This window comes from Dioscorea cayenensis, chromosome 19, assembly GCF_009730915.1.
Source record: "Dioscorea cayenensis subsp. rotundata cultivar TDr96_F1 chromosome 19, TDr96_F1_v2_PseudoChromosome.rev07_lg8_w22 25.fasta, whole genome shotgun sequence".
NCBI classification, from domain to species: Eukaryota; Viridiplantae; Streptophyta; class Magnoliopsida; order Dioscoreales; family Dioscoreaceae; genus Dioscorea; species Dioscorea cayenensis.
The window spans coordinates 19,746,954-19,774,322 of record NC_052489.1 but is presented as its reverse complement, the minus strand read 5'-3'; the positions used below and the strand labels follow the sequence as shown (position 1 = coordinate 19,774,322).

The 27,369-nt window shown below is 34.0% G+C and overlaps 1 protein-coding gene across 1 annotated transcript; it reads left to right on the top strand.

The window, feature by feature from the left end:
- The first annotated feature begins 87 nt into the window (after positions 1 to 87).
- LOC120249541 (DNA-directed RNA polymerase I subunit 2) lies at positions 88 to 26,823 on the top strand. Its single transcript, XM_039258092.1, has 27 exons — positions 88 to 370; positions 447 to 520; positions 623 to 742; positions 1,561 to 1,637; positions 2,480 to 2,543; positions 2,739 to 2,809; positions 7,536 to 7,613; positions 7,688 to 7,733; positions 12,108 to 12,288; positions 12,393 to 12,445; positions 12,543 to 12,616; positions 12,765 to 12,882; positions 13,579 to 13,666; positions 15,028 to 15,134; positions 16,175 to 16,302; positions 16,373 to 16,452; positions 16,839 to 17,080; positions 17,167 to 17,331; positions 17,458 to 17,622; positions 17,739 to 17,813; positions 19,387 to 19,490; positions 19,572 to 19,647; positions 20,520 to 20,645; positions 20,728 to 20,871; positions 22,707 to 22,919; positions 24,689 to 24,943; positions 26,163 to 26,823. The coding sequence occupies exons 1-27, from the start codon at positions 211 to 213 to the stop codon at positions 26,574 to 26,576; spliced, it is 3,498 nt and encodes a 1,165-aa protein (XP_039114026.1). The 5' UTR covers positions 88 to 210; the 3' UTR covers positions 26,577 to 26,823.
- The last annotated feature ends 546 nt before the right edge of the window (positions 26,824 to 27,369 follow it).

Sequence of the window (27,369 nt, the reverse complement as noted above, 5' to 3'; positions counted from 1 at the left end):
TATGTAGAAAGTTAACAAATGATCTCTCCTTCATTAGATCGTGATCAGAGGGCTGTGATCATTCCTTACAGCAACGGTCAAAACCCTCCTCCCTGTCTCTCCCGCACGCGCTAAAACCCTGTTCTAGGGTTTCTCCAAGATCGTCCTCCTCGTTCGCAAGACACGCGCCACCACCTTCCGGCGCCCAGCACAACCGCTGATAAACTGAGGATGGCGCCGATAGAGAAGCCTGACTACTCTGCCCTGCGCGAGCTTGTCCACCCGCACATCGATTCCTTCGATTACTTCCTTGATGAAGGCCTCGAGAAGGCCGTCGTCTCTATCCGCCCGGTCGAGCTCTCCGACCCCGTTTCCGGCTCCAAGCTTAGAAATATCCTTCTCTTTGTTTTCTCTTGGTTTTTAAAAGCTCTGTTTTTTTTTTCTTGTGCTCCATGACTGCTTGATACTTTCTTTTGGCAAACCCTATGTAAACGCGCCGACGAAGGAGGGTAGATTGAAGTCGTCTCTATATCCTCACCAGGTTGGTTTTTCTTCTCTTTGTCAAAGTTCCTTTTTTTTTGTTTGGATTATTACTTTTGTGCTGATTTTATTTGGTTTCTTGTGTTTGGTTTAATGGGAACAGTGCAGAGAAGCAGGGTTATCGTATAAAGGGGAGTTCAAAGTGGAGCTCAACCTTCAGTTTGACAATAAGGCTGTTGTCAGAGATCATATCTCTTTCGGGCATTTGCCAATCATGTTGAGGGTCAGGATACACTTTTATTCTAATTTTCTTTTAGTTCATTCTTGTCTTCTGTTTGATACTGGTTTGAGCGATCATCTTGCTTGAAAAAGTAAATGATGAATTTTTGTGCATATGGTACCTGTCTTTTGTGATTAATTGCCACACATAATTAAAGATTATGATGAAGGGATGGAGATCTGGTTATAGCTTGCTGTTTATAGGAGTCAATAGGTGAATGTACTTGTTTCTTTGGTCGATAATTTCATGTGGTAGTTGATGATTCTGGGGATAATAGACAAATCACATCAAAATCCAAAAGAATTTTCTTTTTGCCTAGGTTTGAACTTGTGTTACTCCTTTCATCTAAGAAAGGAAATATGAAAAATAATTGATTAATCTGAAATTGCATGCACATTTGTACATTGTAAAGAAGTATTCTGTATCTTTAGATGTCCATGAATACGTGGACTGCTGCCTATGTGGTCAGAACTTTAGGATTGTATTGAGCATTGCTGTTGGAAAATATAGCAGCAGCTGTCAAGCCTTGATGAAAGCCAATGTGGAATAAGCATATCCTCGGTCCATGGATTTTCATACCAAGTCTAATCTGTTCTAATTTGTTAGCCATGGCAAGGATGAGCTTGTGATGTCATATTATGTTTACAATCATGGATCATGCTATCCAAATCTTGGTATCATCCATCGTTAATCTTAGGGCCTCTTAATTCTAGCTCAAAATTGATTGAGGATGCATTTGTAATTTAGAAAAACCAGTTATTTCTCTTTTGGCAATGTAAAATGCATTGATCTCCATATTTTGCTTGTTATCCTCCATGCAGTCGAAACTGTGCCATTTAAGAGGTGCAAGCCCTGAAGAACTTATTTTTCACAAGGAGGAGGCAACTGAAATGGGTGGGTGAGTATCATAGTCAATAATTTCTTTTGTACTTTTTTGTCCAACTTTACTTTTTGCATTTGCTCACCTTAATTGCCTTTTCAAAAGGTTATTTAAAGTGTCTTTCTGTAAGCTTTACTGTAAAGCCCTATGACCATGGATATCTCATGGTAACAACTCTTGTATGGATTTTTTATTTGATTTGTTAAAATACAATAAAAAGTTGTAACCTTTTTTTTTTACTAAAGCATAGAGGTTTGTGTTGGTTGTTCAACTTCATTAGATGCTTAGAAATAGTGCGTTGTTCTCTCAGAGTTATTTTAGGTCAAGAAAGGATTATGATGCTATAGTTGTCTGAAATGATGATGGCAGAGGTATTCTCTCTGATTCTTGGATGGAATCATTGCATTTGTATGTGGTAGAGCCGTTTCTTATTATATTTATTGATTTGTTTTCTCATATTTCATGCCTAATGTTTTTAGTAATCATCTCTTGATTCACCTGATATGTTACAAGGATGATATTACTTGGTGGATTACTGATTGATGATACAATTTAGTTTGTGATTTTCAATGCACTAATGATGCACTATGGAAAATAAAGTGGATATTTGATATAATTTAGTTCTAAAAAGTGTTCCTTTTTTTTTTTTTGGTTTTATTCTCATTGCATGGGTGTATTTTCACCTATGATTAGAGCTAATGCTTCATAAGATGATTTTCATATCTTGGAAAATTTCTGATTTATTCTTGTTCTGATGGTATTTTATCTCACTTTATTTTAGTTACTATGCTTTGTGTGTAGCAAATTTAGCCCTTGCTTTCTTCTTGCTGTATTATTTAATATATTTTGTTTGCTCTTAGATACTTCATATGTAATGGGTTGGAGCGACTTGCACGACTTCTAATTGTGCCGAAACGTAATTATGTGAGTTTTAATTTCCATCAGTTTGCTTTAGGATCTTCAACAACTCTTTAACAATGGAAACCAATGAATGTTTTCCAATAATTCTGTATTTCATATTAATATGTTTCTTTGACCTTTGCCAATTCTAGCTACTACTTATTTGAGGTTTTTGTGTTGTTCACCCTTGCTAATCTCTGCTAATAAGTCATGTTTTAGCCAATTGGAATGGTCCGAAAATCATTTCGTAGTCGTGGGGATGGGTACACCAGTAAAGGAGTTGTCATCAGGTACATCTTGGTTTAACGTTAACATGGAATTGTTTAAATTATTATTTTATTTTTACTTATTTGATTCCTATTTATCTTCAATGTGGTTGATTGATTAACTCGTTTACATTTTCTTTTTCTTCAAGATTAATTCAGACTTGAATACAAGAAAGAAAGCTAGGATTTGTGTTTTTAGAATCATAGGTTTGTTGCTTATAGATATGTGCAAGTCTAGAGATCTTTGAAGGATTTAGTACATGCAATATTACTTCCTAGATAGATGAGAGTTGATATATTCTTGCCTCAAACCCTTAGATCAACCATTAGCAATCTTACATATATTTCTTTACTAACTTATGATAAGTTAAAAGATCTTCAGTTACCAACATATATAATGAGGTATAGTGGTGCGTGTTTGTATGTTTTAGATCTGCCAGATAATTAGGAATCTATGGACATTCACCATGCCTATATCTTGGATGTTCAGCATTTGGACATTTAGGTAGTGGCAAATCCAGAAAATATTAACCGTTAAATAAAAAAATACAACAAAATAAAATCAAGAGTATAATTAGCTGTATCTAGTTGTGATCTCTATAGAAGATCCTAATTAAAGCTGGATAATTTCATGCTTGGATTTGAATAATTTCAAACCTATGAATGAGTTGAAATTGAGAATGATACATAAGAAAGCATTAGCCAATTCAAGGGTCTTTATTATTGTTATTGTTGTTGTTATTTTTTGAGAAATATGGAGAAGTCAAAGCTCAAACCCTTCACCTCTAATTGGGGAAGGGAATAAAATACTAACTCTCCAATTTTATTGATGGTCAATGCAAGGGTTTTAGAATACCAATAAAACCATAAGCTAATTATAGGGTTTTAATTCTTAAGAATACGATAAATTTAAACCATGAGAAAATTCTTAGGCTTCAATAATATCAAGAGTAGTTAAATTTTGGAAAAAAAACCAAATATCTAACTATCCTGTGAAAATTTGTAGATTAGCAACGACTCTTATAATAGTCTGTCCATGCACTTAAGGAGTGTTGGGGGGTTAAAGGAACCTTTTCAAATATTGGATTAGAGGAAAAAATTTTGTTTGAGCTGACTAAACTTCAGTTTAATTGATACTAATTAGAAGTAGAAATCTTAAAATAAAAATTTACTTTTTAAATAATAAATTTCTGTTAATATTAATAAGATTAAATGTACTTTTGGTCCTTATTTTGCAGTGTATTGTTTAATACAGTCCTTGTACTGCTAAAAAGTTCAATATGACCCTTGTACTTTTCATTTTTGTTCACATTGGTCTATATTGATGACATAACACCTCAGTTGAATATGCCACCTTTCTTTAATTTTTTAAAATAATTATTAAAATTACGTTTATGTCATAATTGCAAGGTATAAATGACATTCAATCCACGTGTTATTGACACATGGCACTAGTTGCCATGTCACTTATTCTTATTCAAATGTTGTCGCATTAAAAATAAAAATATATTCTATGTTGATGCCTCTTAAATTGCCCCATCAGCAAAAAATGAAAACAATGAGAGGACAAGAGGGAAGAACTTGATCGTCGAAAAATTCATTAATAATTGGATGGGCTTCAACAATTTATTGCCTTGTCAGCGTGGTATATATATATTTTCTGCTGGTGTGCATGTGTTAGTGACGTGGAATGTCACTTCAACATTTGAAGCCACATAATCATTTGGATGAGGGAAATTTGATGTGATGGCAAGCAGCTATGTGTTGATAACATGTGGATAGCCACATCAACATTTGTTATGCTACATCATCATTTAAAGAAAGAAAAATTGGTGCCGTGACAGCTGGTGCCACTTGTCAATGGCGTGTACACTGCCATGTCATTTGTACCTTCCAAATTAGGATGCCCATTTGATTAATGAAAATTTTAAAAAATAAAAAATGGGTGGTGTATTCCACTTGGACGCCATGCCATCGATATGAAACATAGTGAACAAAAAAGAAAAGTATAGGTGGCCGTATTGAACAATACACTATAATATAGGGGCTGAAAGTGCATTTAATTATATTGATATTTTTTTTCTTGTAAGAAAGGGTTCTAAAATGTTTGGTTATGTGGAATTGGGTGTATCCCATAACCAGACATCTTCTCAAGGCAACTCAAATAATTGTTGTTTAGGTCCATTCTTTAGTCCATTGTTTATTAACACTCCCTGAATTCAAGAATTTTGATCTAAATTAAGTTTTCCAACCCCTACAAGTTTCTGTTAAATTTCAAATTGATTAGATTAATTGTGAAAAAAACTACTAGGTAAATAACTCATGTTATCTGTGGGTTGCCGAGTATTTGATATGCAATTTTTGCCTTGTTGTATCCACATGGGACCGTGGGACTTCTTTGAAAGGTCTTGCTGTACTAGTCACTAAAGAAACCTGTTTTGTCAATGCCATTGGTTAAATGAATTCCAGTACAACTGAATGTTCACATTTGAGAAAGGGTAATTATTTAGAAGTCCTTGAGAATTTTTCATACTAATCATTTCATTCTCTGATTTTTCTGAATACCTTTTAGCCTCCCTTTATGAGATTCTTCCTTATTCATCCATGTATTAGGTCCGGAAAGCTGCTTTTATGTTAATACCAAAATTGGCTGCCTATGGGTGGAAGGGGATGTGCACACTTATGTTGGTCAGCTCAGTTAAGGGATCTGATGCTTTTCACTGTTGCCGGGTGAGCTTGGCACAAGTGCTGCTTGCCTGATCCACCTGATCCACTTTGCCCAAACTAGCTAGGTACTGTATGTGGCGTGATATAGGGTTGCACATGTGAGGAATCCAGTGTGGGGGCGCCTTGGATCAATTGGCATTCAGGCGATCTTGGTGTCATTCTTTCTCTGGTGCGGTTGAACCCTGGCCCTCACACCTGTGGATCTGACGCCTCACCAGCACCAAACTTATCCCTGGTGCCTGGGGCTGGATCTGCGGGTGTTCAGCTGAAGCTTAGCCTGTTAGCACCAGTCATACTTTCAACAAGATGTTGGCTGAAAGGTTGGAAGATGGAGAAGATGAAAAGGGTAGTGGAGGAATTCCCACAATTAATATGTTAAACTGTGGTTAGGCATTAGAAGTAAATAATTTAAAAATGTGGGATCTTAAAGGCAGCTAAATAAATTTGAGGACTTATTTTGAAGGTGAAACTTTTCCAAGGACATTTTGTTACTCTCCTCTTGTAAAGATGATTAGTCCTAAAAGAAAATCCGTTCTGTCACTAGTATGAGTTTAAATGAATTCAAGTACAACTCTGTCTAAATTATGAAAATGTTGATGATTGCAATCTTCAAGTTATATTTTCTCATTTAAGTAGGTATAGATAGAGACATACCATGCTATTCAGCATCAAGTCTATGTGGTATTGGTCTTGGGTATTGCAAGACCTTATTTAGGACATGCTACCCTAGATTGACAGCCATACCATTTGGTATTTTCAGTCCTAGTCTCAAATTTGACTTCCAACCTTGGGGAGGAGCTAGATAGTTATTAAAAGCGCTAGGTGCATCAAGGCGCTAACGCGTGAATTCCCCTATGCGTGAGGCGCAAAGCTCCGGCGCGTGCTTTTGCAAAGCAAGGGGCAAAAAAATTTAAAAGAATTAAAAAAAATCATAAAATTCATGATAAATACTAAAGTTTCATAAAATAAGAAGAATCAAAGTTTGAAGTTCAAACTTGGATAAAACATATTTAGAGTGAAATAGCATATGACCAATGTAAGAAAAAAATTATAACACTACTACTATTTTACTACTATTAAGAAATACTATTACAACTAGGATTTACTACGACTCCACTACCATTAAGAAATACTATTACACTTGGAAATCTTAATAGCCATTAGCTTCATCATTTTCTTCATCATCATTCTCCCACTCATTCTCATGTTCATCCCCCTCATCTTGATATTATTATTTTTCTTCTTCAAATCCAGACTCCTTATCTCTAAGTCTTGGAGAATCGATAAGCTTCCTTTTTCTTTTATCAAACAACCTTTTTTGCGCTTTACTTGACCTAACACTTGAAGTGGATGTTAAGATTTAATTAGATAGCATCTATTGATGTACGTTTATCTAGTTCTAAAAAAAAAAATCAACCCTTTTGTTTAAAAAGGTTGAGATTTAAATTGATGATCATCTAATGGCTCATATTTATCCTTCTTTTAAAACCTGAAAAAAAAAATAAAAAAAAACCCTTTTGTTTGTAAGGATTGACATTTAATTTGATGATCATCTAATGGCTCATATTTATCCTGCTTTTAAAAACTGAAAAAAAAATAAAAAAACCCTTTTGTTTGTAAGGGTTGACATTTAAAGTAAGCCATTAGATGATCATCTTTGATGTGCCATGTTTTTGAGGCTCCAAGGCGTTTAGGCTGGAGCCTTGAGCTTTGAGCCTGAGGTGCGCTTTTAATAACTCGGGGAGTTATGCTTATGTGATTAGTTTAATTAGAGAGTGGAAGTTATTTTTGAAGTAAGACAATGCAGTTTAGGTTGTGATTTTTTCTTAAATTGGAAATGCTATTGATTATTATTGGGAGGCATTGCCAGTACTAGAGAATGGTTTTACATCAAAATTTTTGTTTCTGTTTTATCTTAATGGGAAATTTAACTGACTATTTCCTCTTTGTTCTACTTAAGAACTTATCTATTGCTAGGTTGTATTTCTTCTAATATTGTAGCATGAATTTCTGTTTGTCGCAGATGTGTTCGAGAAGATCAATCTTCTGTGACGATCAAGCTGTACTATCTCCAAAATGGAAGTGCAAGAATTGGATTCTGGTAATGGTTCTGTTGTTGTTTTATAATAAATGGTTGTTATGATCAACTTAAAAGTTTCATCTTAATGCTTGTAGGATAAGAGGGCGAGAGGTTTTACTTCCTGTTGGGATCATCTTGAAGGTGCATTACCACTTGTTTTGTTTGTTTAATATGATTTTGATCCATTCTATTATTATCTTTACCATGTGATACCATGAAGTGCATCACTAGCTCCCATCTCTTTTATTTTTTTCTTTAATGAGCTTCATACCTTATTCACGCAGAGCATGTGTAATCAAGCTATTTTCTGAAAGATAAAATAATAAGGGCATCATCTCAGATCTCTTGATCAATCTCAAACATAGGCTAGTACAGCCTCTTGCACTTCAAGCTGGTTCCATTACACAAGGAAAAACTAGAGAATAAACTGTAATTTTGGTAGAAGCATTTATTATTAGTGTATCCATTCCATTCCTATCTTCCTCTCTTCTTATCATCATTATCAGAATTCTTCCACTTTCTGAAATGTAATAATAATTTTGTGGTCAACATCTACTGTGTTCTTTGTTCTGTCCCGGTCTTTTAGCTAGCTGCGCCACAAACAAAATAATCAAACTAGTTATGATACCATTTTTGGTTCAAATATAGCACACCAAGCGTATTACCTGTGCTTTGCACGACTGAAGAGCTTAAGCTGATTGGAGAAAAGATCTGGACTTATATATTCGAATCAAATCTGTGGAATTATTAGTTACTCTAGTACCATTGTCATGGATAGGTCAATTGTATTGACCTTTATGTTTCAATATCAGTGTAGCATTTTCAATCTTCAATTGTTGATGGCCTGTGTGATTCACTCTGTCTGTATTTATACTAGTCCTTGCAATTTTTGTTTATAAGCTGATTGTATTGACCTGTAGTGTTTCAATTGTGGTGTATAGCATTGTCAATCTTCAAGTCCTAATAGGCTATGCGATTTATAATTTTAAATATAATCTTGATCATTTGGTTGTGGTGATTTACTTATTAGCCATGCTCTGTCTACAAGAGTAGCTTGCTAATCCAAGCACTTATCTGTTGGAAATTTGATCTGAAATTTGATGATCTTTGTTCATTTTTGGTGATCGGATAAAAATAAATAATTGTTGGAATTATATAAAGTATAAACTAAACACCATAACTTTTTGTATTCTTTGTGTTCAAATGCTCAAGATATTTCTTCAAAGCAATGTTTTTCTTTAACCATTTCCATATCATTTTATGTGTAAATATGTGATTGAAACCGCAAGTGCACAGATCGTTCAAGTAGTAATGAAAGATATTGTGCCTATGAGGACTTTGTCATTGACTACCAATCTCCTGCAACTTAGGTTATCTAGATGAATAATTATGTGTATGGAAAGACTAAAGAAAACTAAATGAAGTGAAAACTAGATTAACAGAACTTGGGTAAACCATAACTTAGGGTGATTAATTCAGATTTCAAGGGCATCTAGGATTAGGGTTTGCCACAATATAAGATAGATGACGTTGTATTGACTTCTCTTCTACTAAGTTTAATTGTCTTTGAAAATGGAATATTTTGTTATACTTGCGATTTTCTTTCAGAATATATAGAGGTATCTAACTTAAATCAACTCCTACTTTCATTTCATGGTAATTGAAGCTTATTAGACCTTTCAAGCTTTTGATGCCAAGTTATCTTGAAGAAATCCTATCTAGGGTTTTAAGTTCAACTTTAAGGTTTCTAGCACCTTAGTTCACCTTTCTGTCTTTCTTTCGGTGTCTAAAATTATGCAAATATGGGATTTGACACATTCACAAGCATTAAGAATTATAAAACTGAATCAAAGAATAATTAAATATTAATACGAAAATAAAAGTTAATACATCGTCAACTATCTAAAGATTGGGCTAATTCCAATCCTAGAAGAACTCATGTTTGATTTACAAGCCATATAATTCGATTTAAACATAGATCGAAATATGAGATAAATCGAGAGAAGACTAGAGAGAAAAAAGAAACTCTTAATTCCTCATGCAAGATGTCCTTGTAAATTGACAAGTCACCGTTTGATCTTCACACTTTTTCCTCCTTAATAGCTTTTAGATGGTCTTCTTCTCTTGGAGAAGTCCACCCCTAACTGTCACAGCCGAAGATGTCTTAAAGGACTGCTTCGCCTCCTTAAATTGAGAGAAATAGCATTAAGGCTTTTGAAGGCGGCAAAAATCCACGGGTGTGCCAGCTACCATGGGTAGGCCATGTGCTTTGCTATCTAGCGAGAAGGACACCCATGCCAGTTATCACGGGTAGGGCATGCTTCTTACTGGAATCTACTTGACGCTTCCATCCTTTCTCCATGTTTAGGCTTTTGGTTCTCCACCAGAAATTCTTTAAATAATTGTCGATTTGCGACCAAATTCCACTCATCTCCAAATAAAACATTGAGGAGTAGTAATCTGAGCTAAGGGAGTAAAATTTTGTACAAAAATTGAATAAACATGCATGATCAACTAACAAATAAAAGCAAATGTAGACCAAAATATTATGCAAATTTTACACTTAATAATATGTCGTTTACTTGCCAGAAGATTCAGCTACTTGTTTTACCGGAAAAGAGCTCCATTTGCATCTTGAGCAATTAGCCAAATCTATAAGCTAGATATGGAGATATAGTTGAAAGTGGGGCAAGAGATATTAATCTGATTGTGGATTTTATCAAAAATACTTGATATGTATTTGATCAATTCATCTTGAAGAGAATCATATATTGTTTGTATCATCATGTAATTTTCCATCTAATTACTTAAAAAGCAGGTTGTGTTGGATAATCTCTCTTCCTGCTTAATAAATTGTTGCATGTAAAGAAGTTGGGAGATGCAGGTAAAGGCAAAGCAAAACTTTGTAGTTTGTTAATTGTCAAGTCTCCCTTGTTTAACGGACCATTGTGGAATAGCTGCTTTATGTATGGATTTTAATGTTCTATTGTTTAGGTTCTCCAGGTTCTCATGCCACCAAATGGTTGCCCCAGATGCACCATATAAATTGACTGTGCTAAAGGCCAGGCCATTGGCAAAGAATCCAGTTGATCGTACTAATGCAAGCAACAATTTAGATCTTTGTAATCTATGAATGAATTGCTTCAATTGTGCATTAGATTTTATGGTGAAATAGTATCTGGTTCTAGCAAATGACAGACTAAGGGATGCAAAGTACAAGATTACATGAAAGTCTCACTGCTTTACAAATCATGCATGACTTAGGTTCTAGGTTGTAAATTAGTACCCAACCCATGCATCAATATCATCAAGTTGGCCTTTCTTAGGAAGCTCCATGTGCTACATAACTTATAACATGATCTTGAGCTGTTAAGCCAAGCGTGGCCCACATGACTCGAGTCAAGATTTCTTGTCTCATATTGGGTTCAGTTTGATGATCAAGTTGTTTTGCAAGATTTGAGTTTCAGAGGAGGACATCCAAAGTTGTTATTATATAGAACTACAGTATAAGCTGTTATTTGTTACTTTACCATGGGCTAGTCTACCTACTCTTAAAAGGATTATAAAGTTTGGTTTGGAAGGGGGTTGATAAGTAGGTAAATCAACCTAGAGACTTGGGGCTATTAACGTTCCTAACCAAGTTGTACCTATGTAAATCTGGTCCGGCCCATGTATAAAACTAGGTGATCCTGTTTTATGATCACCTAAGATCACTATCCTAATTTTGATTCTAAATATTGTTATCAGGTGTTTGCAGCTGAAAAAGAAAAACAAATGTGAACATGTCAAAACACTTGAGTCATAATATATTTTTAGCTTGGGCTCATTCTGTGACGAATCTGAGTTTGAAAATTTTAATTTTGGCCTGGCCTGTAAAACCTGAGTCTGAGACCAGAATTGAAAATTTCATTTGGGGCATTGCCTTGCGTGAACTTTGCATGGAATGGAAGGTGTTCAGAAATGACTTCCAGATGATCTATATTATCTTTGTACCTTGCTAAGCATTAGAATAGAGAAAATGAGTGAAATGAGTAATGCATATATGATATGGATTGCATGCAAGATAGGACACATTCATGGACTCAATGTGATTGAATGCCAACTAAATGTTGATAGTAATTCTTTTTTACAGGCATTTTTGACTAGAGTATGAATTATGTTAGGGCATTCTGAAATATTTGACAAGGAAATTGGAAAAGTTTGTGATGCATGTATAATTTGGGTTGCAATAGGATACATTCATTCATGTCAGTCCATCTCTATCTCTCTCTCTCTTTCTTTCATGTTTGTGAGCCAAAGCTGTTAAATATTTCCCAAAAGGTTTCTTACCTTGACTATTGCTTGTGAGAAGGTGGATTGTACTCTTTGGATAATGCACATTTGCATGCATAAACTGATGGCAAATTACTGTTGCAAATGTTAAATATTTAGCATAGCTTGGTGCATCTGCTTACTGTTCATATATTTTATTCTAATCAATATCTGTGGCATCCTAAGCATAGCTGTTGCCTGCAGGCCCTTATTGATACCAATGACCATGAAATTTTTCTAAGCTTGACCTCCTGTTATAATGAGAAATACCAAAGGCAGAAGGGTGCTGTTGGCACACAACTTGCTGGTGAAAGGGCTCAAATAATTCTGGATGAAGTCAGGGCTTTGTTACTTTTGACTCGTTCTCAGTGCTTAGAACATATTGGTACTTACATTTTAGAAAAGTGCTTCTTAAGAATGTATTTTAGACAATTTTGTGTAAATTATTTTGCTAATCTCTGTGGCTTTTAATTTGATGTATGCATTCAGGGGAGTTCTTCCAACCTGCCATTTATGGATTTGAAACTGAAACTCATTTAGTTGTAAGATGAAAACTGTCTCTGCATTTATTCACCATTTTGTTTAGAATACTGATGTTGCCTATGGATGACATTTTCATTTCTATCGTTTAAATTGTAGGTGGCAGAAGCTGTTCTTAGAGACTACATATTTGTGCATCTTGCTAATAACTATGACAAATTCAATTTGCTGATGTCAGTTTCTATTTCCTTTTTCCTATCCTTGTTTTAATTTTTTTGGTCTTTGTTGCTTTTTGTGAGGACCATGGTATCTGAAACTTTTGTTATTAACTGTGAAAAACAGTTATTTGATTTTTTATACTAATATTCCATATGGCCTTAGTTTCATGCTGCAGAAGCTTTTTGCACTTGTAGATCAAACTGCTGCACCTGATAATCCTGATGCCCTACAAAATCAGGAGGTTCTCCTCCCTGGACACTTGATAACTCTTTATGTTAAGGTGTGTTTCTTGCAGTAAACTCATGGTGTTCTCTTGCTTTTTCTTGATTTAAATCAGTCAAATTTCATGAGGTTTCTTGTTTTGATTTATCATCATCTCTCAGGCATGAGAACTTGTCTTTCATATTATTTCTTACAGAAAATTTTCTACAAGTAGCTTACACCACTATGAATTTCATGTCAAAACCTCCCTTGAGACTCTAAGTAAACCTATCCTTCATCGAAACAATATGAATGAGCACAGTCATACATTGTCGCCTTTTATTTACCACCATTACGTGCGGTATGTCTGAGACAACTGTAAGTGAGTGAATTAATGCTTTCAGTGATATCCTGCTTGGTGTTTGAGTACAAAACTGAACTGTAAGGGACTCCAACCTCTTGCTGTGCTGATTCCTGAAGTGATATTCTTCTTTTTTTATTATAATTTATTAGGGCCTTGTCATATGACCATAAGAGCAGCTTTTTTTATAATTTATATAAATATTGTATTTAGGCTGGGAGAGTAAGATACAATTTGTCTAATTTTGTATTTTTTGCCGTCTTGTGAACCATGACACCAAAAAAAAGAATAGAAAAGTTTGCGGATCATCTTTTTAGTTCAATTTCACCATTCAGTAGCTTGAGAAAGTACCTGAAAGCCATTGCTTCAGTTGTAAAATTTTTGATGTTCATCTATAAATTGCTCTAACTGCAGGAAAAACTCGAAGAGTGGCTCCATAAGTCAATACGAGATATAAAGGATGAGATGTCAAAAAATCCAGCTGAGTTTAAATTCAATAAGTGTAAGTGAATTTTTCTTTCTTTTTTCAGATGAAAAATAAGTTTATTTTAATTGGGGAGCAGCATACTGACTGTGTGATCTTGTGCATGTAAAGTCATGTGTGTATCTTTAGTAACATCTTAATAAATGTATAATGTTCTCTGAGAAAGTAATATCATCAAAATCGAACCCTATATATATTTAATTTTTTTTTATAAATTTCTTTCTAGGTGAGGACAACATTAGGTTTTAAGTATCTTTCTTAACTTCCAGTCTTCCTCCTGCATCTCCTTGATGTGCCACTCTGCTATTTTAATAGCTCATGCCCACCACTTTTAGAACCCTATATATGTCTGTGTGGTTTTTTTTAAAATTAGTAATTTTATTTTATTTTATTTTTTAATTTCTTTCTCGGTGGGAACAAAAATATGTTTTGAAGTTCTTTCTTAACTTCCACCTTATGTAACTTGTTCCTCCTACATCTTGTTGATGTGCCAATATGATAGTTTAATTGCTCATGCCCACCACTTTTAGAACTTCCTTAATAGATTCCTTAAATTATATAATATGGTAAGATGGCTGGCTGGACGTTGACTAGTTTTTTGCTAGCATGACATTTTATTTAAACACTATTCAGTTGCTAGAGCAAAATGTTGTTTTATATCTGTTCCTTTTTTAAAGTTTAAAATGATTAGAAAAACAGAAGTCAGTTGTTTGAGAAGGAAGATTACAACAGTATGTTGCTATCATTTGGGGAATTATTTGCTTTCACTTGAACCATGTTGGGGCTAAAAGTTCTTTACATCGTTCTTATGACACAATGCTGGGTAGATATCATATCCCATTCTGTTTGTGTTATTCTTTTGTAATGACTTTTTCATCTTGTCTATATCCTTTCTGCTTTTATGGACGTTTGCCTCACGTTCAATAGGTCAGGTATTGGTAAGATGTAGAGCTTGTAAATAAAATGGAAAGTTGGAGAACAAGGTCACACACCGCATTAATGTTTTTATATAAAATAATGAATCTCCTAGCATCCTTTTGTGAATATGTCCTTAAACTTTATGACTTTCTTTACTTTAAAAATGCTATTAGCTTATATGGAAATGTTGCTTTATGATCCTTAATTTTTGATGAAAATTAAACCTTTTCACCTCATGTGGGTGGAGATTTTGTTTATTTGATTTGACTTGTTGAATTAGTCATGGGTTTATTGTCCTTTACATTTACTGACATTTGCTTGTTATATTAACCAAAGGGCTTGTACTTCGGCACTTGTAATATGTTTTCTTCTTTTTTCTTCTCCCATGTGATTTTTTGTGATGGATTAAGGTTTGTAAGGTTTATGGGGATCAAAGATATATTTTTGTGCATTTTGTGCAGTGGACGCAAAGAAGATCTCTCGAAATTCACCGTCAATAGGTAGAGCTGTTGAGAGCATGATAAGAACTGGGAAGTTGGCCACAAGATCAACTCTTGATTTGCCTCAGGTATTTTCCTATTCGGAGGTTTCTCTATATTGTCTTTGTGTACTTAAATAAGGATGAGATCTTCCATTTATGACCTTCAAGCTGAATTTTTTATGGAATCACCAGAAAGTGTAATATGTTGTACATGCTGGGTATTTTACCATGATGCAATTGCTTTGTTTGGCTTTGTCTTTATCTGGAAACTTTTTGATATTTTAGCTAGATTCGTTTTCTTTTCATGCCATTTGGGCAGCTTTATTCTGCAAGTCATTGTGTGGTGTTTGCTGTCAGCTTGATTGCATCCCTTGTTTTGCAGTGATGATAATTATCTTAAAAAAAAGTAAAAGTAGGCATGCTCAGAATGTGACAAGCATTCTGTGTGAAATTTGAACATAGTCTGGACTGACTTAATTATGATAAAGTGTTCTGTTGATTAAGGAGATATGTCTGATTGGATCTTTAATTTCAATATCTTAAAGATGCTTTTGGAATAAATTTGGATATAGGCTGTGACAGTTTGTCCCAAATGAGGTTTCAGTAAGACAAAATATGCTGTTGACAGATGCACATAGTGGTGATTAGGGGGTCTACCTTTGATCTTATATATAAGTTCACATACTATGTGACCCATTGACATTTTGGATCCAATGGCTGACTGAACCATTGGTGGTCATGATAATCAAATGGGAATCAATTTCAAGATCAGCTCATGCCAAATGGTTGAAAACTTGCATGTTTATATTCATAATTCTTTTATGTTTTCTTTTTCTAATTGTTTACTCTTATTCAGGATTTGTGGGTTATATTCATTTTATAAATTTATTAGATTGTTAAGTTTACTTGAACTAATGGCTGACCTCTCAGTTTCCCAATTTTGTGTAGTTGGAACCACCATGAAACATCATGATATTACAGTTCTCATTTAAATTTAAACTTCTGGGATGTTCTTTTTAAGAGTAGTATTTTGAAGAATAACATTGGTGTGGGTAGATTATCTAATGTTTTGAAAGGCTTGTAACTTCCAATGATTCTATATTGTTTATATTGTCTTTGCTTGACAGAAAGATGGTCTGACGATTCAGGCAGAGAGGCTTAACTTTCTCCGTTTTATTTCACATTTTTGTGCTGTTCATAGAGGTGCTGCTTTTGCGAAGATGCGCACAACAAGTGTACGAAAATTGCTTCCAGAGTATGTGTCCTCACATCTTTGTTTACATGATTATGGGTTTGATTGGTATATGACCATGCCTTCCTTTCAGATCGTGGGGTTTCCTTTGCCCTGTACACACTCCTGATGGGGAACCCTGTGGCTTGTTGAATCATATGGCATCTTCGTGCCGTAAGTTTTTATACAAAAGTATTCTTCTGTGATTGTGTTATCTTTATCTTCTCATTTGTCCTGAACTCTAGCAGATGTACCTGCTCTGCTATTTATAAGCTTGGTTTGTAAGCCTTGTTATTTACTGTCATTGTTTTAGTTGTTCACATTCATCTATTAAAAGATTTTTTCTCCGTTATTCTTGACAATTATGCTTTCAAGGTAGCATAATAAGCTATTTTCCGTGAAAAAGAAAAAAACTGCGCCCTATTTTGCATTCTAAGTTTTTCACATGTTATATCAAGCTTGTTGGGGGTATCTATGTATATATATATATATATATATGCAGACCCTTCCCCCCTTTGAGTAAAGTTATACATCTCATGGACTTCTATCATACATTCCAGGTGTCACATCTTTCTATGATTCGGATGGAAAGATCAAAGATTTCCTTAAAATACGGATGACCATCTTGACTGTTTTGGTTGGGATGGGTATGGCTTCATCTTTACCAAAGCTCGAGCAAGCTGGACCGCCAGAAGTGCTTCATGTTCTCCTTGATGGATGTGTCGTTGGTTCTATTTCTTCCAGTAATATAGAGGATGCAGTAGGGCATTTGAGGAGGTTGAAACTTTCAGCATCATCTGGGGTCTGTCTTTCTGAAACTAGCAGCTTTATTTTTTGTCATTCTTCATGACTCCTTTGAATGAGATTTTTTAATGGTGTCGATTACAGTTTCCTGCTGATCTGGAGGTAGGTCATGTTCCTTTAAGCCTTGGTGGAGCTTATCCAGGTTTATATCTATTCACTTCTCCATCAAGATTTGTTCGTCCAGTGAGGAATATATATCAGTTATCCGACGTAAATCATTGCGTTGAACTTATTGGACCCTTTGAGCAGGTAAAGCTACCCCTTCAGTTTTGACTTTATGTTATTTTACATCCGTATAACTTAAATCTATGGCATTTATTTTTGCATTGTTTGAGTGCTTAAGTGGAAGATATGATTTATACAATGAAATGATAGGCTTTTATGGAAATAAAATGCCCTGATGGTGGAGAAGGTGGAAGGAGAGAAGGTTTTCCTGCAACACATGAAGAAATTCATCCAACAGGAATACTTAGTGTTGTTGCTAACCTCACACCATGGTCTGATCACAATCAAAGTCCTCGCAACATGTACCAATGCCAGGTTCTTTTTCAGCTGAGCTATAGCTATAAATCTTTTTAACTGCAACGTATAAAATACCATTCTGCATGGCTGTCATTGTTTCATATTATATTTATTATTCTTTATTGTTTCTTTAGATGGCGAAACAGACAATGGGGTTTTCTGCACAAGCTATTGGAAAGCGTGCAGATGTCAAACTTTATCATCTTCAGGTAATTTTTCAGCTATTATTGTATTTGATCAGGATGATACTTTATCTTTATTAATTTTATTATCATCACAAGATATTGTTACTGTTTAATGAGCATTATAGTTGTGCTTCTTGAACATCTATTCTGCTCATGTAATCAAGTTCACTGTTCATTATTTATGTATTTATTCTTTTACTTATTTTGTTTTTGTTGATCTCTGGCTGGAGTTTAAACTTTAAACCTAGCATAAAATGTACTTGGATCCTTTTATTTGTGTGTAGAAATGAATTGGTTCCCATTCACATCATCTACTATCATTTTTTTTAATTATTTTTTGTATTTATTATTTTATTGTTATTGTCGTTGTTGTTGCATTAATATTTGGTTTTTCCTTATCCTTTTGTTCACTGACAAGCTTGCATACATACTGTTTGAAAGAATTGTTTGATCGCTTGTACTTGCTATCTTGAAGATGGCAAATTTAATATCATGCAAGTGAATTGGAAAGCAACCTGGTAGAAAATAGAAGCTTTTAGGATTCTTCTCCATGCCTAAAATTTCAAACATTATTTGAACCTACACTTTTCTCTTTGATTTCAGCTAGACTATTCGTTTATCAGTAAAGCCTAAGAAAGTATTTGGAAGTTTATGGCTTATTTGAGATATTGATTTGTGAAGTGATTTTTTCATTGGCGCAGTTCTGCAGTCCTTTAGAATTTAGTATGTTATTAAGGTTTTTTTTTTATTATTTTTTTATTTTTTAAATGTTATATTGTGAGACCACTATTCCTTAATATTTAAGATGAATGAATAACCCTTGCCTTCTTTGCTATTGCCAAATCTGGATTCTTGTCCCATTAACCGAATTGCTGAACTTTTCAAGTTCTGCATTTAAGGCTACAGCCTTAGGTCCTGCTTATGTAGATTTTTTTTCCATTTTTCTTTTCAAACCATTGTAGTTGGTTGGATAGTATTTGACTGGTTTGCAAGATTTCCTTCAATTTCATGCCAAGCTGAAAGATCCCAAGAGTGAATTAATGTCTTTCCCCTCATAAAGCTCTAGGTGGATAAGGATTCAAGGACCTTGAGATATAACACATCCTAGTCTACAGGGGTAAAATCAATAGAATCTAAAATGATCTGTATTTATTATTGTTTGGTCTAAACTACTTCTGGTGTTTCAGTGACATCCTTCATATCCTTGTTTCCCATGATCCACTAAAATAGTAAAATGATGGGTGTTAATATCTTTGATTGGTTACTGACTATCCAACACTCACTCGATGTTGGATAAACTGCAATGTTTTGTTGAGTCAGAACATTTTGATTGTACATATTGTATTTAATCTGTCAATAGCTTGCGGTTCAAATTCTATTGGATCCTTGGTGAATGGACTGAAAGTTCCTTTACTTTTTAGACTGCTGAAACAGTTCTTTCAATTGCCTGATGGAGTTATCATTTTTTCTTACTAATTTATGGGTCATCATGGAATATATTTCCTCAGCTGTTGTTTTTTTTTTCCTTTGTATTGTTTTAATTGAGGTAAATTTATGCCACATTCTTAAAGATGTATGTTGTCATTGGCTTGTTCAGACTCCACAATCACCAATTGTACGAACAAGTTCATATTCTAAATACTGCATCGATGAGTATCCAACAGGAACAAATGCAATAGTGGCTGTTTTGGCATATACAGGGTAATTTTTCACATTAAACTAAAATTTCATTCATATCTTCTGGCTGTTTATTTGCACGTTAATTGTTTGGCCCTTTTGCAGATATGACATGGAAGATGCTATGATATTGAATAAGTCATCTGTTGAGCGTGGGCTTTGTCGTGGCCAGATATATCAGGTTTATCTTTGCTTTTCATATTATATGGAACTTAATCTACAAAATCCAGTACAATCTAACAGTTGGAACTCTGAGGGCAACAATTGTTGCTTTGCTCTCCTTGAAATTAACAATAATCAGTGTGCAGCGTATGTTGTTAGTGATTGTTAGTCGTTGCTTTTCATATTATACAGAGCTTAATTAATCTACAAAATCCAATAAAATCTCAGTTGATAATCTGAGATTTGATGACTGTTTGCTCTCCTTCTTGAGATGAACAATAATCTGTGTTCAGCAAGCTGTTGTTCTTAATGTTTGACAGGAATTGAACCTTTTTTTTTTTTTTTGGATGTATTAACATGTAGATCTTTTAATTATCTAGGATGATGTCTTACCATTTTTTTTTTTAAATCACACATCTGGAGATCTCATCGAATTTCTTTCAGCACATATTGTCTATATTACCATTTACCAGAATGGATTGAACATGTTGATTGATGCCATTACAGTGTCAAGTATTAGACATTATAAAGGATGCACCTGACTAGGATTTATATGTTGCATATGGCTTTTGCTGTAGCCATTAGAATAGAATTATCTACTATTGCTTTTCAAGCCATACATATGGATATGGGTTCATGGCAATGGTTAGTAAATCTAATCTAATTGTAATAGTTAACGTTTGATTTAATAATAATAATAATTTTATTATTGTTGTTGTTGTTGTTATTTGAACTAACCATTATAACTTGTGTGAGTTGGAATGCATTTTAGTTACTGGTTTATGACATCCTGCTTAACATTAATGTTCGCTGTGTTATGCCTAACCTTTTAACCCTTTTGCTTTTCTTCTTTGGGCATTACTTCATCTCTCTTCATCATTTTGTATGCAGACAGAAACTGTTGACTTGACAAAGAAGCATGATAAATCCACCCGAGTTGTGGAGATTTTTGCAAGAAGTTCTGACAGGAAAATGAGTTCCTCAATAGATTCTGATGGTCTTCCTTATGTTGGGCAGGTTTATTATATTTTAGCATACCATCTCTTAAATGTTCATGTTGATATTGAGAACTAGCCTAATAACTTTTGTTCTCCTGCAGAAAGTGCAACCAAATGATCCATATTACAGTTCGTACAATACTTTAACATCTGATATAAAACCGACCAATATGAAGAGTTCAGAACCGGCAGTTATTGATTTTGTTTCTATTGATGGCACAAATTTGAAAAATGGCATCCAGAAGGTATGATTAGTTTCTGCATTTCTCTAGGAATTTCATAAACCCTTGCTGTTAGTTTTAGATATAGGTATATGCATATCTCAGTGATATCTTAATATTCTCACAGGCTATACTCAACAGGGTAGGATCATGTTTTTGTTAGGTATTAACAGTTATTATCAATCTGCTGATTGAACTATGATGAACTTAAGGTGGGAAGTTTTGACTACATTTCTAGTTTCTGTTTGAATTAGTTTAAAGGATAGGTGGATAATTTAAGGTACTATTTTGGTCTGCAACTTGGACATAAGGAGATATGTTAGTGCACATGAGCCTCAGAACTGGTAATTTGCTTGGGAATATTTGTGAACAACAATCCAAAATCATCATGGTAAGGCAAGCCTGCTTTTAGAATGATTATCATTTATCATAATCCAGCTGGAATCATCTGCCTCTCATCCAGTATGTTTCCTTGAGGTTTTAGGATGCTGATACAATACTTCGTATGTTTATCTTAGTGACTCCTAAACACTATTGTGCAATAAACTTTATAGTTATTATGACAATGGAGTTGTTGCTTTGCTTTCTGCCAAAAACTGTTTTATCAGATCTTTAGGGCAAAACATCACACACGGTTAACTTTTGTTTTCAAGAGCCAGAATATAGTTACTACAGTATCATGATGATATGATACATTGTGACCAAGATCTGCAAGTTAGTAAATGAAATATACTGGTCTATGTAATGCTTGTAAATATTGAGGTGAGCTTCAATGAGTTTGTTTTTGATCAAGTTCTTGTTTGATAAATCATAGCTTGAGCCCATTTTATTTATTATGTGAACAAGCTTGAGCAAGCCAAAATCTAGCCGGCCTGTCTTGGCTCATTTGATTGTCCTATAGACTTCTCATTAAAAATAGAAGTGGTTGTTTACTTTAATTTTTACCTAATAATTGATAGTAATTATCTGTTACAAAATCATTTTGCTAGTGCATATTAGATTCTAAGCTAACAAGATCTTCTATATCAAGGCTCAGTTCCTACGAGGGCATATCTTCTTATCTTACATGATTTAGGGGTCTATTTATGTGAACCGAGTGGGCTCATGGTATTATTGTTGGGCAATACCTCCACTATAAACACGTTATTTTAGGATGAATTCTCCATTTTTTTTATTCAAAGAAGTTCAGCTATGATAGTGCAACATGATGAATAATGTTTGATGCAATCACAATGTGAAGTGAGAGTAAACTTTTTATATCCACCTCTAAACTTCTCTTTTAACCTGCTTAAATGGCACACAAAATTTACTAAATATGTGGCACTGCTTTGTTTTTTAACTGTTGATTCAATCTCATTCCCTTCCTACCTTTGGTGTTTGAACTGTTCAATGAGTTTGATTAACATGCTGAATTTATTTATTATAAGTACCATTCTTTGAATTCTGTTTGTTCTTTCTTTGTTTATATATTTGTGATAAATTTAATGGAAAATTCTCCTTTCTAGATAACCTCCAAAACACAATATTGTCAGCCTTTCCTATTCACTGCTTTAGGGCATGATGTCACGGTGCTTTTGTCAATTCCTGTTAACCTATCAACATCCTTCTGTTTTGCTTTTTGAAATCATTGTGGTTGTTTGATACAGATCAATTACCACTTTAATTGTGCAGGCCAATATGCTACCTTGTCCTGTGAATTACTGAGTGAACAAACAAAATTTATTTCACAATTACTTCATATCATGACTTGCAAAATTATGAAACACCTCTGACTGGTTATTTATTGTATCTCATTTCTTCTTGAGAACAAAGAATCTTATTACTTGATTTATTCTGTTTGTAATAATAATACTTTGTAGGCAAATATTCGATTTCGACGTCCTAGAAATCCTGTGATAGGCGACAAATTTAGCAGTAGACATGGGCAGAAGGGTGTTTGCTCTCAGTTGTGGCCAGATATTGACATGCCATTCTCTGCCATTACGGGAATGCGGCCCGATCTTATAATCAATCCTCATGCATTTCCTTCTAGAATGACTATTGGAATGCTTTTGGAATCCGTGGCAGCTAAGGTACATAACCATTTATTTTAAGAATATTATTTGAATTTCTTGTTTGGATACAATGAGTTATATATATATATATATATATATATCTCTCTTTTTGTAAGAGAGAATGAAGGTTGATCCTTTCGAAGAAAAAAGTTGAATTGAAGTTCTATGTAAAAAAAAAATGCATTGGTCATGTGCCTATGTAGCAGTTGAAGAGTTCAGTAGAATTAGATTACTCAATGCTGCATTGTTTTGTACATGTAGAAAATTAAGTGTGAGAATGGCTTAATATACAGCGCACTTCTTATACAATATTGAGTCTTAGAGAAAGTTAAATGAAAAATGTTAAAATGTTATCAACAACAAATGCTGTCATCGGTGAATGTGTATATTGAGTCTTAGAGAAAGTTAAATGAAAAATGTTAAAATGTTATCAACAACAAATGCTGCCATCGTTGAATCTTTTTATTTTATTTATTTATTTAGTTATTATTATTATTATTTTAATGCACTAGTCATTTGTATGTAAGTGAGCCTCAAACTACTAAACATCTAGATTAACATGTAGTGCAACTCCTTTTTTTTTTTATATATGTTTCCGGAGTAATTTATTCCTCTTCCCTTGTGTGTTATACCATCGCAATCTATAGTGCAATGAAGAATAAAAGTTACTGATTCATTTGTGGATTTTATGTAACTGAATCACAAATTTTTATAAGTCTGAATAAACATGTAGCACAACTCCCTTTCCTTTATTTGTTTCCAAAGCAATTTATTTCGTTTCCCTAATTGTAAAGCGCTCTAGTTATATTATGAGGTTCATTTTTATACAGCTGTAGTGGAATGAAGAATAAACAGTTACTGATGGCGAATTAGTGACTGCTATAAGAACAGATCTCTGTAGAATAAAGTTGGCTGTGAATGATGTCCTGGAGAATATACTTAGATTTTGCAGGAATGTTCAAGCAAGATAAGTTTGAAGGTTTTTTATTTGGAAGAAGAGGTTGCGTTGTTTGTCTAAAGTACCATGAAAGCGAGGACTGTATGTGCACTGATGGCTGGTGCATGACAAGAATGGATGCCGATGAGGATTAAGGCCTGTTACGTTGGAAAATATTTGTGAATCTTATAATAGACATTTTTTGAACTTAGAATAATGAAAGGGAGGGAGAAATTAACATCTGCATTATGTCTAATCTACCAAGTCATTTGTGCTTCAGTTAGGAATGAAGCTTTCCAAGAGTTATTAATATTCGTGAAGATGATATTGCCAATAGAATAGGTCATTTTAGAGTCATTTTGGATATAAATGTCTTTCAGTAGATTTTGAACAAAGTAAAGCTGCCATCCTTGGAAACTATTTCAAGCATCTGCGAATTTTATTGAAAACATTGAACCACACAAGCTATAGAATGATTGAAGACCTTCATGATAAAACTGATTTTGATGCACATATTCAATGTGAAGATTTTTATTTAATATCAGTTTTTTCTGATGATATATATTTGTTTTGCTCAACTTCTGTGTTATGTATATTTAGTAGTTGAATTTGACAAAGGGCATTGTTTTTTAGGATGTGGATTCTATGTTTCAGTTAAGATGTCTATGTTATGGCTGTTAATTTTGTATCCTTTTTTTTTTTTCTTTCATATTGCATCACTGAACATTGAATATTAATCCATTATTCTTCTTTTGGGTTTCATTTCCTTTGAGAGTGATCTTTTATTTTTTATTTTTGGCTTCATGACTTTGCTTCAGTCTCATGATATGTTTACTTTCTCTGCATGCAGGGTGGTTGTCTAAAGGGGCAATTTATGGATGCAACTCCTTTCTCCAACTCAGTCAATAAAGCAGATGATAATACATCATTCGAATCGAGTTCTCTAGTTGATGAACTTGGTCCTATGCTAACCTCATATGGTTTTAACTATCACGGAGTCGAGGTTCTTTACAGTGGAGTTTTTGGTGTTGAGATGACGTGTGAAATTTTCATTGGCCCTGTTTACTACCAGCGACTCCGGCATATGGTCTCTGACAAGTTTCAGGTATGTGGTTAAGTTATCCTTTGCATGTTTCCTCAATTACTTTGTTGTATGGCTTTGTTTATGACTTGATAGATATAGAATCTTCCATCAATGAATGCCAAGGAGAAAGATTAGGAGTCGGTCTGTTTTCATTTTTATCTTTTATTTTTCCAAAATTTTGGAAAATTGGAATTTTTGTTTTGGTTGGCTATCTGAGTTTTGGAATTTTTATAATCAATAAAATAAGATCAGCATTAGTTATATGTTGTAGGATTGCAGAGTAATTGCGAACCAAGGTCTTTTCACAGACCTTGTGCATCATGAGAGTGGGAAGACCTTAGTATCTATCTAAGCAAATCTGGTGATGTATATTTAAAGTATCCTCACTTCCTACCCCAAGGTACATCTGTAATCGTAGGCATGCTTGGCACTTTTTATTCATCTTGGTAGTTCAGAAGCTGCATGACTTTTCTGCTTAGCCTTAGTTTGACTGTTTGTCTGTGGTCAACATTTGGTTGGGCTACAGCAAAGTGTGCTTGTGGGAGTTGTTATATTTTATAATTTTAGCCCTTGTTTATTACTGTGCATTGTTTGGGGAATCTACTTTTAATATGGACATTCTTCTTATTTGAGCAAGTTTTGTATTCCAGAGTTTTTAAGTCATTTTCCTGAAAACTTGTTGGTAGGAATCCATTCTCATGCCCCTAATCTTTTTCTTTTTGATACATTTTTGGGAACCAAGTCTCAGAACGGCACGAGGAAGGAACCCTCACTTAATATTTATTCATAAAGCTGGGTAATATTTGAAATAGATATTCCCAGAAAGTCTCAATGAAGCTGAGAAGTTAATGGAGATTCCTTGGGACAATAGACTTTGCAGGCTAATTATACTCAATTTTAGAAAAAACAAGCTACCGACAATAGACTTTAGAGGCTAAATATATGCTCAATTTTAGAAAAAGCAAGCTACCTGAAATCAAGTGTTAGATATTTTAAACACTGTTGTTAATTGCTCCTCTTTCTATTGCTTTGCCTTTTATCTCAAAACTTTATTTATAAATACAGAATCTTCAGTTTTGTTTTTTCCATAATGAAGTGCCCACAATCAATTGAATCTTCATAGATTGAACATCAACAATAAGACGATTTTCCGATAGTGCACCATTTCTCTCTAGATGTCCGGGTTCTTGAACCGTTCTCATACTGTATATTCCTCAATAATCTCTACCTCATTTTGCAGGTTCGATCAACTGGAGTTGTTGACCAGGTCACTAGACAACCAATCGGTGGAAGAAAACGAGGGGGAGGGATCCGTTTCGGGGAGATGGAACGGGATTCTTTGCTCGCTCATGGAGCTGCCTATTTACTGCACGACAGACTGCACTCATCCTCCGATTACCACATTGCCGAGGTCTGCTCTATTTGCGGGAGTCTCCTGACCGCATCGACTCTCCAGCCACAAAAAAGAATAGTACGGGAAATCCGCGGACTTCCGCCTGCCAAAGCCCCCAAGACTTTTACATGCCTTAACTGTAGAAGTAGCAAAGGGATCGAAACTGTGGCAATGCCGTATGTTTTTCGATATTTGGCAGCAGAGCTTGCTTCTATGAATATCAGAATGGATCTTCGTTTGAGTAATCAACAGGAAAAATGAGGTCTGGTCAAACTTAGTTCATGCATTTGTATCATAGGCCAGTTTTGGGAGTTATTTTTACGGTGAAAAAAATTTGTGCTAATGTGTATTATGGATTATTAATTTATTGATCCGAAGGATGTGTTTTTCTGTATCATACGTGGCCCTTTTTTAGAAGTAGATTATATTGATTTGGAATTGTTGTCAAGTGTATTTTTGAGCTAATTAATTAGCTGAATGGCATTTGTTGTGGGTATCTTTGATTAAATGCTTGTTCTTACCAAAGAAATTAAAATGATTGAAATTAGCAAGAGTAAAAATGTATATATATATATATATATATTTAATAAAATAATCTTTTGAAAATTTTTAGGTCAATACGGCTGTAATTTTGCTAATTAGAAAAATGAATTTTCTGCAAACAAAATAATTTAAAATAATATTAAATAAAGCGTTGTTTATTTCTTTCCAAAGTAGCAAGCCGCTTTTTAAATAATGGAACTCCCAAATTTAATAGACATTTATTATAATTTATTATAGATAAAACATTACATTTCAAAGTTTGAATGAACTGATTATCAAATATTTTTAGAAGATGGTTAAAACTTTATTAATATAAATAAAATTTGTAAGGGAAAGAGTATTTTATAAACATATTCTCATAAAATACTAATAATTGTGTGCATATCTTTTAAAAAAGAAAACATCAAATAAAATTTACTTCAATTGTTGTTTTACAATGAATCAAAACATTTCAATCATGTTATGTTTGGTAAGGAGATCAAAGAGTAAAATGGAGAATTATAAAGATATA

What these genes read in the sequence shown, in the direction of transcription:
- LOC120249541 (XM_039258092.1), top strand. Translation starts at nt 211, where the DNA reads ATGGCGCCGATAGAGAAGCCTGACTACTCTGCCCTGCGCGAGCTTGTC. An exon ending in GAGGCAACTGAAATGGGTGG is followed by an intron (nt 1,638 to 2,479) that starts GTGAGTATCATA and finishes GTTTGCTCTTAG; the next exon opens with ATACTTCATATGTAATGGGT. An exon ending in AGTGCAAGAATTGGATTCTG is followed by an intron (nt 7,614 to 7,687) that starts GTAATGGTTCTG and finishes TAATGCTTGTAG; the next exon opens with GATAAGAGGGCGAGAGGTTT.